General features: G+C 36.5%; 1 protein-coding gene across 2 annotated transcripts in view; it reads left to right on the forward strand.

The window, feature by feature from the left end:
* ZC3H3 (Zinc finger CCCH domain-containing protein 3) overlaps positions 1-13,729 on the forward strand; it is a 38,173-nt gene that overhangs the window by 13,546 nt on the left and 10,898 nt on the right. For both annotated transcript variants that reach the window (XM_081765383.1, XM_081765382.1), the window contains exons 4-6: positions 2,816-3,047; positions 7,148-7,303; positions 11,335-11,530. In XM_081765383.1, coding sequence (XP_081621509.1) covers positions 2,816-3,047; positions 7,148-7,303; positions 11,335-11,530 — 584 coding nt within the window. The remainder of the gene's footprint in view (positions 1-2,815; positions 3,048-7,147; positions 7,304-11,334; positions 11,531-13,729) is intronic.

Genomic DNA, 13,729 nt, shown 5'->3' on the forward strand with positions numbered 1-13,729 from the left:
ATTCATTTCTTTGTGATAAAAATCAGTTACGTTACTTTTCAGCTGTTCGTTTACTGTGTCTGTGAAACTGAGGTATAGAATATCATACTAGTGTAATTTAAGTGAAAATATGTGAATAATTAAATAATAATAAAAATTGATATTTATTTACTGACATGAGAATATTTCTTTTGCAAAGTATTAAAACAATAATCTAAAAAGTTAATATTCGTAAGTGATACAGCACACGATGTGCAGGGTATAATCTTCAATACTAAATAGAAACTCTGTACCAGATTTCTCTTGCAGCTAAACCATTAGCGTTATTTAATTTGGGAGATACGACATTTGGATTCACATTAAATTGTAATCAGTCTCGCATAGCTTCCGTTGTGGCCCCGCGTAACTTAGTCGCTAATGATCTTGCATTTGGTGCGAGTGATCCCGGGTTCGATTCCCGGTGGGGACACTCGGTCGAAAAAGACGTAAGAGCTTTTTCTGGCCAACTATCCTGAGTGAGGTTTCCGTGCATTTTCCTCATTCACACCAGGCAGATGCCGGGATTGTCCTCTCAGGCTGCTTCCTTCTTCCCTATTCTTTTCATCCACTCCGATTACCCGAACAGTGTGTTCACCGAGGGACATCAAACGTGAGGGCTAACACGACCGTAGCTGCCGAAATTCCAGAAATCTAATTCCTAATCCTAATCATAGTCTCCGTTCTGAAAAGAAATCTGAAATTCCAAATAAATAAGCAGAAATAATACATTTACCACACGTTTATTTATCTAGTGTGCAAATAAATATTTGTCAAATATATGGCTAGTATAAAGATTTAACTTAAAACGTATTCATTCATTTCTTACTTTAGAGGATACAAGAGCGTAGATGGGACGCAACCAGGGATTTCGTCAAGCGTGAGGATGCCTATATCATTCTCAAATCGAAAGATTAACTGTCACTCGTCTAGGGAAATGTACATGGAATGAGAATAATAGCCATCTGTATTACTGAAATTGCTTTCTAAATTTCCATTAAATAATCTATTGTAAATTTTCATGTGTTGGTCGTTCGTCCGATATCTAGATCTTGGATCACAAAGTCAATCTTACTGATAGAAATGAAAATTCAGAATGTAAAAGATACTGTAACGGGACCGCAAATCGACCCCAGGGCTTCCTTTCCCCATGCTGGTACAATAACCACCACGCCTTAGAGCTTCCTTTCCCCATGCTGGTACAATAACCACCACGCCTTCAATTCTTAGTATTAAAAATCTGTAATAGAAACCTTCCAATGTTTCTTTTAAGCACACTGTATTTTGTACGATCTCGCTAATGACACTCAATTTTCTTTCAATAGAACGAAACTCTTGTGTACATATTTTGGTTGGGATACAATGAAATCTAAGTTTGAATATCCCTTGTATGTATTATAGTAAAACATATATGTAATCAGTAATACAGGCATACGCTTATATCTCCACAGATATTCCCCAAATCCAGTGATTAATTTAGAGTGGTTACGAAATTCAATGTTAATTCAATCTTCTGTTTGCGTATAATTGCCCCTCGCCCTCTATTTACTTCTATTTACGAAAAATAAACCTGCTGGCTATGAACTTGCCCATATCAATCAATTGTTTAAATTATATTTCAAGTTAATTCCTGTAATATGCTTTGCTCTGTATGAAAGCTATTATAGCGCCTCTATTTTGCGGTCGTATCGTATTAAGCTTTAAGTTAACACATCACCAACTTAAATAGAATATTAAAAAAGAAAAGAAAGAAAGAAAAAAAGAAATGCTACATACCAGAAAGGAAGAGAAACTGGGCAAATCTGCCAGTATATATGGAATCCTTATGAACGTTATTTTTTTCCTTTGACGTTTTTTCATATACGATAATATTTATAGAACTTCTATTGAATTGCATTTATTATTATTATTAAGTATTCTGCCTTTTGGCAGGTCCTGGGACTAATCAAATCAGTTTTTTTTTCTTTTCTTAATTTTCAGTTTGGGCCTGGAAATGTTTCTTCCATGTTTCACGATTTTCAGCTTCCTCTTTTAACTGCCAATATTTTCTTCTATTTTTCAAATTATCGATCACTTGCGTTTTTCTTCTTCCCATTCCTCGCTTTCCCCCTATGGCGGTATGAAGACAATTTCTTCGCAAGAAGTGTCCAGTTCAAGTGGCGTTTCTACAAAGGTTGGTGGCTAGGAGTGTCCTCTTCTCTCCTAACCGTTTTAAAACATCTTCGTTTGTTACTCTCTCTGTCCATTTTATCTTCTCTATCTTCCATTTGTCATTTATAAATTCTACAGTAGGCCGTTCTTAAACTGAAAATTATAAATTATAAATACAATTGCAGCTGTAAAATTTGCAGTCAAAATTAAAGTGAGTTATTATAAATTATTTCTATAAACATAAGTTCAGAATCGGAGCTTCTTTCCGTGTTATACTGTTTTCTTTGGAGAATTGATTATGCTGTCTTTATCACCTTCCTTATCTTTACCTCATGGTAGCTGCTTATTTATTTCAGTCATATGATGAATCTAATTGTGCCTGTTCTAAGATTCCATATCTTGTTTGCCGATTTTTCAGATCAGTGTTCGTTTAAACTAAAAATATTTGCTTTTTTAAGTGTTGAGAACTCTGCCGGTGTGAACATGAGTGTTTCGTTATCAGTCACTGTAAACAGTGTTCTTGACATAGTACAAAGATTGATATTTTTGAATAACTTGGATACTTTTCACTTTGTGAAATCTGCGAGCATAGAAAACAAGTTAATTCATTGTTTTTATTTAACATTAAAGTTGAAATATCCTATTACAGGTATAAAAAGCTACAAACAGAAGATTGTTTCCGTCCGTGGACATAGGTTTGTTATGGACTCTTCAGGAAAAACCCTAAGAAGGCTTTCACGTGTCAACGTACATCATAAGGAAGAACAAAAGTCTCATGTGGAAGCTCTCCGGCGTGTTGACATTGGTGGAGTGACATATGTTCAGAAAGCACCTGGTGTCTTCGAGAGGACAAACATTCATCAAGCAAGGACTCTGTTGAGGTTAGCAAGATTAAATTGATATTTTGTAAATTTGTGAAAGTACGCATGTCTCACGTATTGTATGTCCCAGTGTCTACTATGGATATTTATAATGTCTAGACATTAACAAAATGATTTAGCGTTCTTTTTTCCTCGGCGTATTGAGTATATGTTATCTCTTTAATATTTCGGCTAAAAGTCAAACTTTATCACGAAAGCAGGCTTAAAGTTGTTTTAAGGCAAGCATGTGCAACAGCCGTCCCAGCCCAGTATATCTTTTCAACTGGTCTCCTGACCCGTTATTGAAAATGTCTTTCTTACGTAACCCCTTAAACTGAATTAAAAATTTTACTGGTTAACAAATTTCCACCTTGAAAACATCCTCCGCGTTTGAAGATCCAATATGCTACCGAGCGTTGAAACCAACTGGTTCAGAATATGAAGGGTCAACCTCCACTAATAGATTTTTTTTCTTTCTTTAATGAGTAAATGTTCTGGTTACTGTTATAACAGTTCTTGTGTTCATGTGGTATTAGTGTACGATGAATGAGTTTCTCCATTGGATATGGCTCTTCAGTTCTTGTGAAACTGTTGTCTCGCACGGTCCTTGACGTCAGTAAATCCTCTGTGATTGGCACGTCATCTGTTCCAACGTGCATATACCCGTTTGAAGGTTTCTAGGAAGAGATATGGACAGTAAAGATTTTGAAATGCGCTGTAGTAAATGTTGGGATCGAGGTGAACACTGTGTGATGGGATACAGTTGGCGACTACACATTTAGTCTCCAACTATTCATGCTTTTGTTGCATAAGTTATCCAACTATTGTATCCGTATTTCATTAATTAGCCATATCTTTTCCAAATTTCCTTGGTCAGATTGTTCGTATAAGACGGTCGAAGAGCTGTCTTATAACTCCTCAGAATATGCTCACCTTTCTCTTTCGTATTTTCAAGAATTTCGCCGACAGTTGTCAGCATTGTTAAGACATATGAGAAAAGGATTTAGTGGGGATAGGATGACTTTAAAGAAAAAATTGAAAAAGAGGCCACTTGTCGTGGGTTTTCGTACATGACCTCCTGTGTTGATACAACTCAAAAGAGATCGGGTGTTTCAGTATCATGGCCCAATACTATGCAGGTTGAATCCTGTCCAATAATAAACAAATGTTATGACTGATACCAAGTCCGAAGCATTATGTAGAGATTTTGTTATTGTAGAATATAAAATTAGCGTCAGAAATGACTTACTGATTTATTTATAATTATTCGATTGTGAACTTCTACGATTTGTAATCAGTAAAGGATTGAAGCCTACTTTCATAGCAATTAGATATAGTTATCGGTTTCTAGGCTCTAAAAATAGCCGAAACTAGATAATTTGCGAAGGAATCGTGCGCAAAAGAAACTCTATCGGTTCAAATAGATCGATCAGCATTAATCGACCTATTATTAACATTCATGATGAATCGATTATGAATCTAAGGTATAGTTGGGTTTATTATCTACATTTAGCGCAAGTACTCGTAATGCATACGTTTTATTTTTATTTTTTAATCGTGACAGTATTTAGCACTCTTCACTCCCATGTTAACTTGATTACCTTCCCTCCAGATGCCTGTCATTAATAGTAAAGAGAGTTTTTCACACGTTCCGTTTTAAGAAAATCCTTCATTTGGAAAGCGAAACTTTAAGGGTGGATAAAATTAGGTGCCTAGGAAATAAGTATATTACGTGTCCATGAGAATTTGTGAAAATAGAATGTGAGGAACAAACTCCTCTCCCACCCCTCCCATTTCTCCACACAGATACAGCAAACCATAACCATACAGTGACCAAAAGCATGGTGGAAATGTAAATTACGTGGGTGATCGAAATGGACTTATATGAGAGCGTAGCAATTTGTTATAAAACAGAATATTTTCAGAAGTGAGTTGATTTCCCTAACAACAGACTTGTGGTACTAATTACTTGCGACAAATACCAATCTCCTATCTTCAATACTAAGGACGGGAAAAATATTTTCCCATTTGGGAAAAGCACGCAATGCGCTCCAAATTACAGTAGTAACAAAAAGGATATTATGTAAAAAAAAAACTCTGACACGCCCCTAATTATCGTAGAATAATTCATACGTCGTTTTGTTCCGAATCGACTAGGCTTTCAGAAAATACCACTCAGATGTCCCTATCATGTACCCGAGCGGAGCAATAATCGCGAAAGTGGGTTTTTTGGTCAAGAAATATCCCTTTTTTTTACCCTTTAGCCCCTCTGAACCCCCTTCTGTGTTGACAAAGAGATCCAAAAAGATTCAGATAGAAACTAAAGGGTCTACTGATCGTTTGTGTAAAACTTCAGAAATCTAGGGTTAAAGAGAAGCTCACCAAAAAGTGTTGAACTTAGACTTTACTAAAATAAAGAATTTGTAAAGTGATGACGTCATACCCCTCTATGTTCCGACGCTCGGAAGCGTAGAGACCCTTTCAAGGCTTTCTTCCATGCCTTCTCTCTTGTAAAAAATAAATAAATAAACTGAACTATATAGCTTTCTTAGTTCCCTTTTAATCGAATCTTTAAGACACTATCATTTCGTAAAAATTACGATATATCTTAAAAGGGTTAAGGAATAAGAAAATAAGTTAAATACCTTGATGCTTATCAAAATGAGTTATTCCTAGGTAGTCACCGTATTTGTCAGCGTTTAAGACACACCTCATTTTCTGTATTCACTTTAGAGAAGAAAAGTTCATTGCATATTATGAAAACTTTCTCTCAAATGCAAAGCGAAAATTTAGCAAGAAATATATCCAGGGTTGACAGTACTTAACTAAATATAGAATCACACGTGCGTCTAGGAATATCTATATAGCTATCTTCGTCCAGGAAAAAGTGTGCGTACTGTAAATCGATAAATATAACGATTGTATCCAAACCAGGTGTGCTTAGTAACAGAACTGTACATAACTGGGATGCTATTGCACACCGTAAAGAGACAAGGAAGGCACCAAAGGACGAAGAATCGGGAATACATAATGTAATTGAAATAATCAAAATCTATATACGAGTATAATTCTCAGAAGAAGAAAAACAGGCGCTTCTTATGCACCGGCAAATACCGTAATAACTTTACTCTTAGTTTACATTTATCAGTCCTTTAAACTAAAGGAAAAAATGTTAATTCGAATGAATTGGTGAATCAATATACTCAAGGGAACAGTTGTACTCAATAAGAAAGCCTCACATATCAGTGTCCATTCAGTGCGGAACCTAAGCAACGTGCCGCGATGCATGCGAAGCTGCGCTCTAAAGGTGTGCTTTTGTCAGTTACTCAGTTAGCTTCAAGCTTGTAAATGCATGTAAGTTATGTTCAGTAGTAGAGCGCTCACTTCTGGTTCAATCCCCAGCCATATGTGAGTTTGTGGTGGACAACATCGTGTCGATGGGTTTTCTCAGGATTCTCCCGTTTGGTCCTGCATTTTCATTCCACCTGTTATTTAATAATCATTAACTTCCATGTATCATCTGTCTAAATGTAGCCTTAGCGCGTAACTGTGGTTCGTAAAATTAGAAATTTCATTTTCATCTTTCATTTAGTCCTGAAATTCACTCTTGTATGATTTCAGGCAATATCTTTAAAATTGAGATATTTAGTAAGACTTACTTTTTCATTTGTACGTTGCCTTTCATATTCAAAGTTCCCTTTGTAGAAGGATAAGTAAGATTAAGTTGAAGGCCTCGTGTCCAAATACACATTGCATTATATATATTTCCTCCACCTCTCTCTTCCTTCTCTCTCTCTCTCTTTCTTTCTTTCTTTCTTTCGGTAAAAGGAGAATCTTCGTTGGTGTGTTTCACGTAAATAAGAAATTTTAGGTTGCTGTTTGTTTCATACACTATTCTTTATTCTGCATGCTTATACTATTTCCCTTTGTCATCTATTGTATCCAGAGAAAAATTTATTTATGATATTTGTAATTTCCGTTATATATGTATGTTTCTTTTTTTTTTATGTTCTCTGAAAGTTTCATTATATTATTTCCCTCAACCAGTACTTAATATCTATTGATTGTAAAATAGTTATATTTAATAATAATAACTATTATATTGTTATTATTATTTCCAGTCAAGTCAAACAGAAGAGCTTGAATTTATTGGCTAAGAAGACAAAGAAAAATAATATGCCATGCATGATTTTTCATCATTTTGGGAAATGCTCAAGGAAAGAGAGTGGAATGTGTCCATATGTCCATAACCCGAAGCAAGTGGCGTTATGTAAAAAGTAAGTTTATTTGATTATATAAGTTTGGTCATGTGGTTTGAGTATGTTAATAGTTAGTACGCTCAGAATTTGATAAAATTTGTCTTGGGTGCGATTTTCGTTTTATATGCTGGTTCAAACGCATTTTAAAACATTCAGTAAAAATTCACGGACCTTGCCCACAATTGGTATACTTAATAAAAAAGATGATAGGTAGTAATGATCTCAACTTTTCGCCGTTAAAGCATCCCAAATATTGAACATATTGTGTTCAAAATAGGTATTCACCTTAATAGCATATTAAGGTGACTACGTACAAGCTGCTGTTCAAGCAGGTAACACTTGCAGAACGTCTGTCTAGGATAGTAATTGATAGGAAATCTACAGTTCACAGGCCAGACCTGGGCCCCTAAAAGTCCTGTCCGGCCTGCGACATGGTCCTAATCTGGCGAATCGAACTTCAGTTTTGAGTATCATTGAATCCCAATTTGAACGTTATTATGAGAAACTTTTAGATATGCATTTATAATTTCATTCATTAAATTCTCTTCAAAATTTTTCAATTACTAATAGGGCTTAGTATTATAAGAATTTTGTAAAATGTACAACTGTTGTTTTTAACAAATTTAATTGGCCTGCGTATTTTTTTTCTCTCTTTTGTTTGGCTTCTCCTAAGAAAAAGTTAGTCCATTACTGATCTATGGTATTATATCCGCGTTCGCTTGAAGATCGTAGCCGGAGCCTGGCTGGAAGTCAGGTGTCGTCCCACAGTGTTTTACATGTGCTTAATAGAATCTACATCCACAGACCTAGCTAGTGGTAGAAGGCCTTTGCTGATCAGATCATGTTGAATTGCCCTCACGGTATCGGGATTCACCTTATGCTGCTAGATGGGGTCTCGCAGAATATCAGGTAAAGTCGAAGGATAGGGTTGATGACGTCACGAATGTACAGCGTACTAACAATATACCTCTGAATAAAGACCAGAGATGAGTGAAGTATGTAGTTTGTCACCAATACAACAATGCCAGGTGCGAGTCTTGCATGGCGAATGTTACCACATGCAGAATTTTCTCATTCATCTGCACATCCACAAATACCCACACCACTGTCACTAATACCATACCGGTACAACCTACCTAATCCCATTATCGTACTTTTACCAGCCCCACTGTGTCTAACATAGAAATAATTCTCATTACACAATACTACTACCTTCGCCTCTCCAGCATCTTCCGACACTGCAAAAGACTTTCTTGGAAATGAATGATGTCGTTCGAGAGAAACGCGGGAACTTGGACTTGTCCTCATGAGTCGCTTGTTTGTGTGCTTAGATGGGAGCTACAGTAGTTCTGATTGCACAGTCTATCAGTTAGAACGGACTGAACCATTCTGTTCAGGCGCTCTCAGGTCCATCGTAAGGGGGACATGTACTATGGGAACCTTCCGGCTACTATCGTATGCGAGGGAAAATCGAAAATACTTTGCACCTAGTGATTTATTGTGAGATTAGAAACCATAAACGAAAAACTAGATATTTTAGATATACACCTTCGTCTATTTTCCACATAATCACCACATCTGTGAGGTACTTGCCCCGACGATCCATAAGTTTCTTTGTGCCCACTGCGTAAAACGCATCCTTCTGACCATGGAACTAACGACGAACAACGCTCTGCGCTTTGATGTCATTTGTGAACCTGTCGTGCCAGGAACTTCTCCAATGGACAAAAAAGATTGTAATCCCTGGCAGCAAAGCCTGGACTGTAAGGGTTATGCTCCATAATCTTCCCCCCAAAATTAAACTTTGGGGATTGTTTTGTTTGCCACGAGTGATTCTGCGTTGTCTTAGAGAAAAGCCATATTGTCAACATTCTGAATACTCTGATGTCAATTTGAGCTCCTCCGTGGCTAAGCGGTTAGCTTATGTGCCTTTGGCATGGGAGACCCGGGTTCGATTCCCGGCGGGAGCTCATGTGGTTCGGATTCCACGTTAATCAGTAGGTCCACGTCTCATATAGCCTCGCTGCTGAACGGGACGTAAAACTCAAAATAAATAAAAAATCTTATGTCAATTTTCGAACTCCTTGCACCACCATTGCAAACTTTATACAGCTGAACACTTGTCCCCTTACAGCAGCTCTGATATCTGTGGCTGTGTGTCCCTTTCATCATTGAAAACAAATAACACTTCATCTTGAGTAATCCGGACATTTTTGGCAACTGATCACAGCGCCATTCAATGGAAAAAATCGGAAGTTACACTGAGGCTGTTCCAAAAAAAAAAAAAAAAAGTCTACCACATAACTCGTGTATCTGGATCTTACATTAAAATGTATTACATGCTTGAATAAACGTAAGAGCAAAGACTTTTCAGTTGTCTCTCGTACATCACCGAACGATCCTTGTTCTGCGGAATGACCACCACTATGTGACTACGTTGTAAGTCACTTAAAGAACAATAGGCGTTCACTGGTATGGATTATTCAACTGCGAATGAAAACGAAATTGTTCTGTGTTTGACAGATTCCTTTATCTCCGTTGAAATAAACGGAAGTAAATGTTGCATCCATTATATTCTGAGTAATTTGAATTGAAATACATGTTATATTTTGGATGCCAACACGTGTGTAAAGGAGCTGTTGGTTATGTACAGATGGCATAGTTCTTGAATATCAGAAAAAAGTGGTTGTAATTTTCCCGTTGTACTTTCATAGTTCCCAGTACAAGGAAATCGTAAATAAGCATGTGTAAGCCAAGATACATAATGTGCATCGCATGAGTTCTAGAAAGTTACATAATTCACTTATATTTATCATTTGTTTCCTAATGCCTACAAAATGTAATCGTGGCACATGAGAAATTTTACTTTAATGTTTATTTATGTATACTTTATTTGAAAATTTTTCTCGTATTTTTTTAAAATTGAAATTATTATTATTATTATTATAATCATTACCTACATTATTATTATTATTATTATTATTATTATTATTATTATTATTATTATTATTATTATTATTATTATTATTATTATTATTAGGGCGTTATGTTTTTGACAGTGCATGTGTGTATGCATGTTTTTTCCACTAACATTGTACATAAAGTATACAAAGGACACCGTACAAAAAGCATTGCTTTCCTCGTCTGTCCTATTTGGTTGATTTTTGAATATGTTGTAGTTGAGGACCCCGTGGTCAATTGTTTATATGACGCCAACTCTCTATGATATACCCTGTGACCTCCAGGTCACCAAAGGTCACTCCGTACAAAACAAATCAAAAAATCACCCAAATTGGACAGACAAGGAAATGCAATGCTTTTTGTACGGCGTGACCTTTGGTGACCTGGAGGTCACAGAGTTGATCATAGGGAGTTGGCCCCATATAAACAATTGACCGGGGGGTCCTCAGCTACAATATATCCAAAAATCGCCCAAATCGGACAGACGAGGAAATGTAATGCTTTTTGTACGGCGTGACCTTTGCTGACCTGAAGGTCACAGGGTTGGTGATAGAGAGTTGGCCCCATATAAACAATTGATCGGGGGGTTCTCAGCTACAACATATCCAAAAATCACTCAAATCGGACAGACGAGGAAATGCAATGCTTTTTGTGTGGTTTTTTTTTGATAAACTGCATACGTTTTTCCTGCTTTATTTTTGTGGGGGAAGTCTTTCTTTCGATTTCATGTGCACTCTTTGAGTGTTCTTGTTATTGTTGTACATATCTCTATGTAATCACTTAATGTGAGGGCTTCTTTTACGGATTCTTGTTTAGCATAATCATTTGCAGTACTTTACCATGTAGTCCATGGATCATGGTAAATTCAGCGTGGAAAATTTCTGTGGTTTCCTCTTCCCTCGATGTCCTAAGGATATGCTTATTTTACTTAATAGTTATCGAGCTCTGTGTAAAGTTACAGTGGTCACATACTTCTCAGACCTTTTGAGTAAAATTGTGATAGTTTTTCTGGCTCCGTATATGAAGTCAAAACCTTGATGTATAACTTTTTCTGTATACATCGTAATTAATATTCATTTTCGTTATAGGTTTCTCCAGGGAAAATGTACAATCAGCGATTGCCCTCTTTCACATTCAATAGTTCCAGAAAAAATGCCTACTTGCAAATTTTTCCTTGAAGGCTGCTGTAATCGTGATAATTGCCCATACTTACATGTAAAATTAAATGAAAAAGCAGATATTTGTGTACAGTTTCTTCAGGGGTATTGTTCAGATGGAAAGCAGGTAAGAATATTTATTTTTGTTCTAAATGTATGCCAGGCCACCAAATAATTGAATCAGTTTGTAAATTATTTCTAACCAAGATCATAGTTAATATTGGATATCAGTTGGTTACTGGAAGTTATTTTTTACCATTGAAATTAATGTTAGAGTCATTTAGATGATAATGTAAATGTTCGTGCGCAGATGTTTTAATTGGTTCGTATATACGTCGGGTGCAGTAGGGATTTAGTAGTAGAGTGATTGCCTCTAGTGTGAAGTGCCACGATATATCAATTTTATGGTGCATTGCATCGTATTTTTCTGTTTTCTCGGCATTCTCCCGTTTTTTCTCAGTCCTTCAATTCTTTCATTACTAACAGTCATTCATTACCTGTTCGTTTAGTATGTAGGGCATATCTGCGGGATGTTAACCTAAATTCAGTATATCGCAAATTAATATGCACATTCTTTAAAACAGAATATTCGCACCCTTGCTACAAAACTGCTACAACTCAAAAGAAGGTTAGTTTTTAGTAAATGGCATTTGAAAGTGTTGGTTATGCATTCATTTTAATGTTATTCACTAGTGAAACTAGCGCTTTCACGCAGCTTCTAGTAAAGCTAGAGCCATGATTCTTATACTGCCGGATAAAAGGTAGGCTCACAAATCCGAATATGTACATAATTTAAGATTGACAGTTTTTGAGTTGAGGCACTTTTGTAGCAGGGGTGCGATATATCACTAATTAAAGTAGATAGGTATACAATTTGTATTACGTAACTTAAGGGCATAAATGATCAAAATTGTTACCTTTCGCCGCAATACATTGTTGACAGTTTAATAGAAGGCACGTTATGCAAGTTTCATGACAAATATAACAGCCGTCTTTCAGGAGCCAAGAACTGTTCGTATAAACAAAAAAATCCCATCAAAATATGAATAGAATTGATAGATTTACTAATAACGGACAGAATAGAGGTGCAAACGTATGTTCTTTTTTTTAATGTTTGTTGAATTTTAGTTATCCCATTTCAGCGTCGAGGCTATGTGAGGTGCTGATTCAGTTCAAAGTAGATTCCGAACCTCCACAATGGGTTCAAATTTTAATGCTCACCCACAGGGAACTGAACCCTAAACCACCAAAGGCTCATGCGCTAGCCACTAAAACAAACGGGAAGGACTTTTCCTAAAGTAGTAGATAGAGAATTTCGAGTAGAACGTCTTTAAGGTTCTGACACGAGAAGATTGTGTAAAGGTAGAATTATCTTGGACCCTGGGCTCACGTATATACAAATGGGAAATCCAGACGTTAGAAGAGAATGATGATTATTAATCATTAGTACATGACTTTGACTTTTCTGAGATAGTTTGTAATTTGGGAGATCAATAAATTTTCAGAACGAGTGTGAATTGTTGAGTCTAAAGTATTGAAAAGTCCAATTAAACTGTTTGATACGAAGCGTCGTAGGACGGGTCTTTCTTACGTGGGTCATTTCGAAAGTTCTGCACACTAAAAAATATTATTAAAATAAATAATTTCTTGTACAAAATACCTTTACAGGTCTTCAATATAATCTCCATTCTTGCGTATGACAGCTTCCCAACGTTTTGGTAAATTCTGTATTCCATATAGGGCACCCTCGTTGTAGAGCTGTCTGATCACTCTGTTCACCTCACTGCAAGCTCCGTTAATTGTATCGAAACGTTTTTCACAGAATGGAATAAATCAAAGTCTGGTAGACTCAAATCAGGACTATATGGTGGGTGGGGAAGTATTGCCCATCCATACTTGTCGAGTGTTTCCCTCACTTGTAGTGTATTATGTGATTTTGCATTATCGTGCAAAATGAGGACACCAACTGCAAGCATGTCAGGCCCTCTGACGAATTTTCGGACACAAAACATTTTGCAGAAACAACTTGTAGTATGTGCCGGTTACTGACGTCCCATGTGGCACTCTATTTGCAGCTATCACTCCATTCATGTCATACGCGAAGATCATCATGAGTTTAACCTTTGATTATTGGCGGCGAAATTTCTTCGGGCGTGGAGAGTGGGAACTTTTCCATTGTGACGACTGAGACTCTGGTTCAAATCTCTTATCCAGGTTTCATCAGTTACACCAATCCTTCGTAGAAACTTATCTCCTTCTGTTCGGTAACGTTGAAGCAATTCTTCTTCTGCGATTCTTTTGCGATATGCTTTCTGCTCTTCACTCA

This window comes from Thermobia domestica, chromosome 7 (genome assembly GCF_964235325.1).
Source record: "Thermobia domestica chromosome 7, izTheDome1.hap1.1, whole genome shotgun sequence".
NCBI lineage: Eukaryota > Metazoa > Arthropoda > Insecta > Zygentoma > Lepismatidae > Thermobia > Thermobia domestica.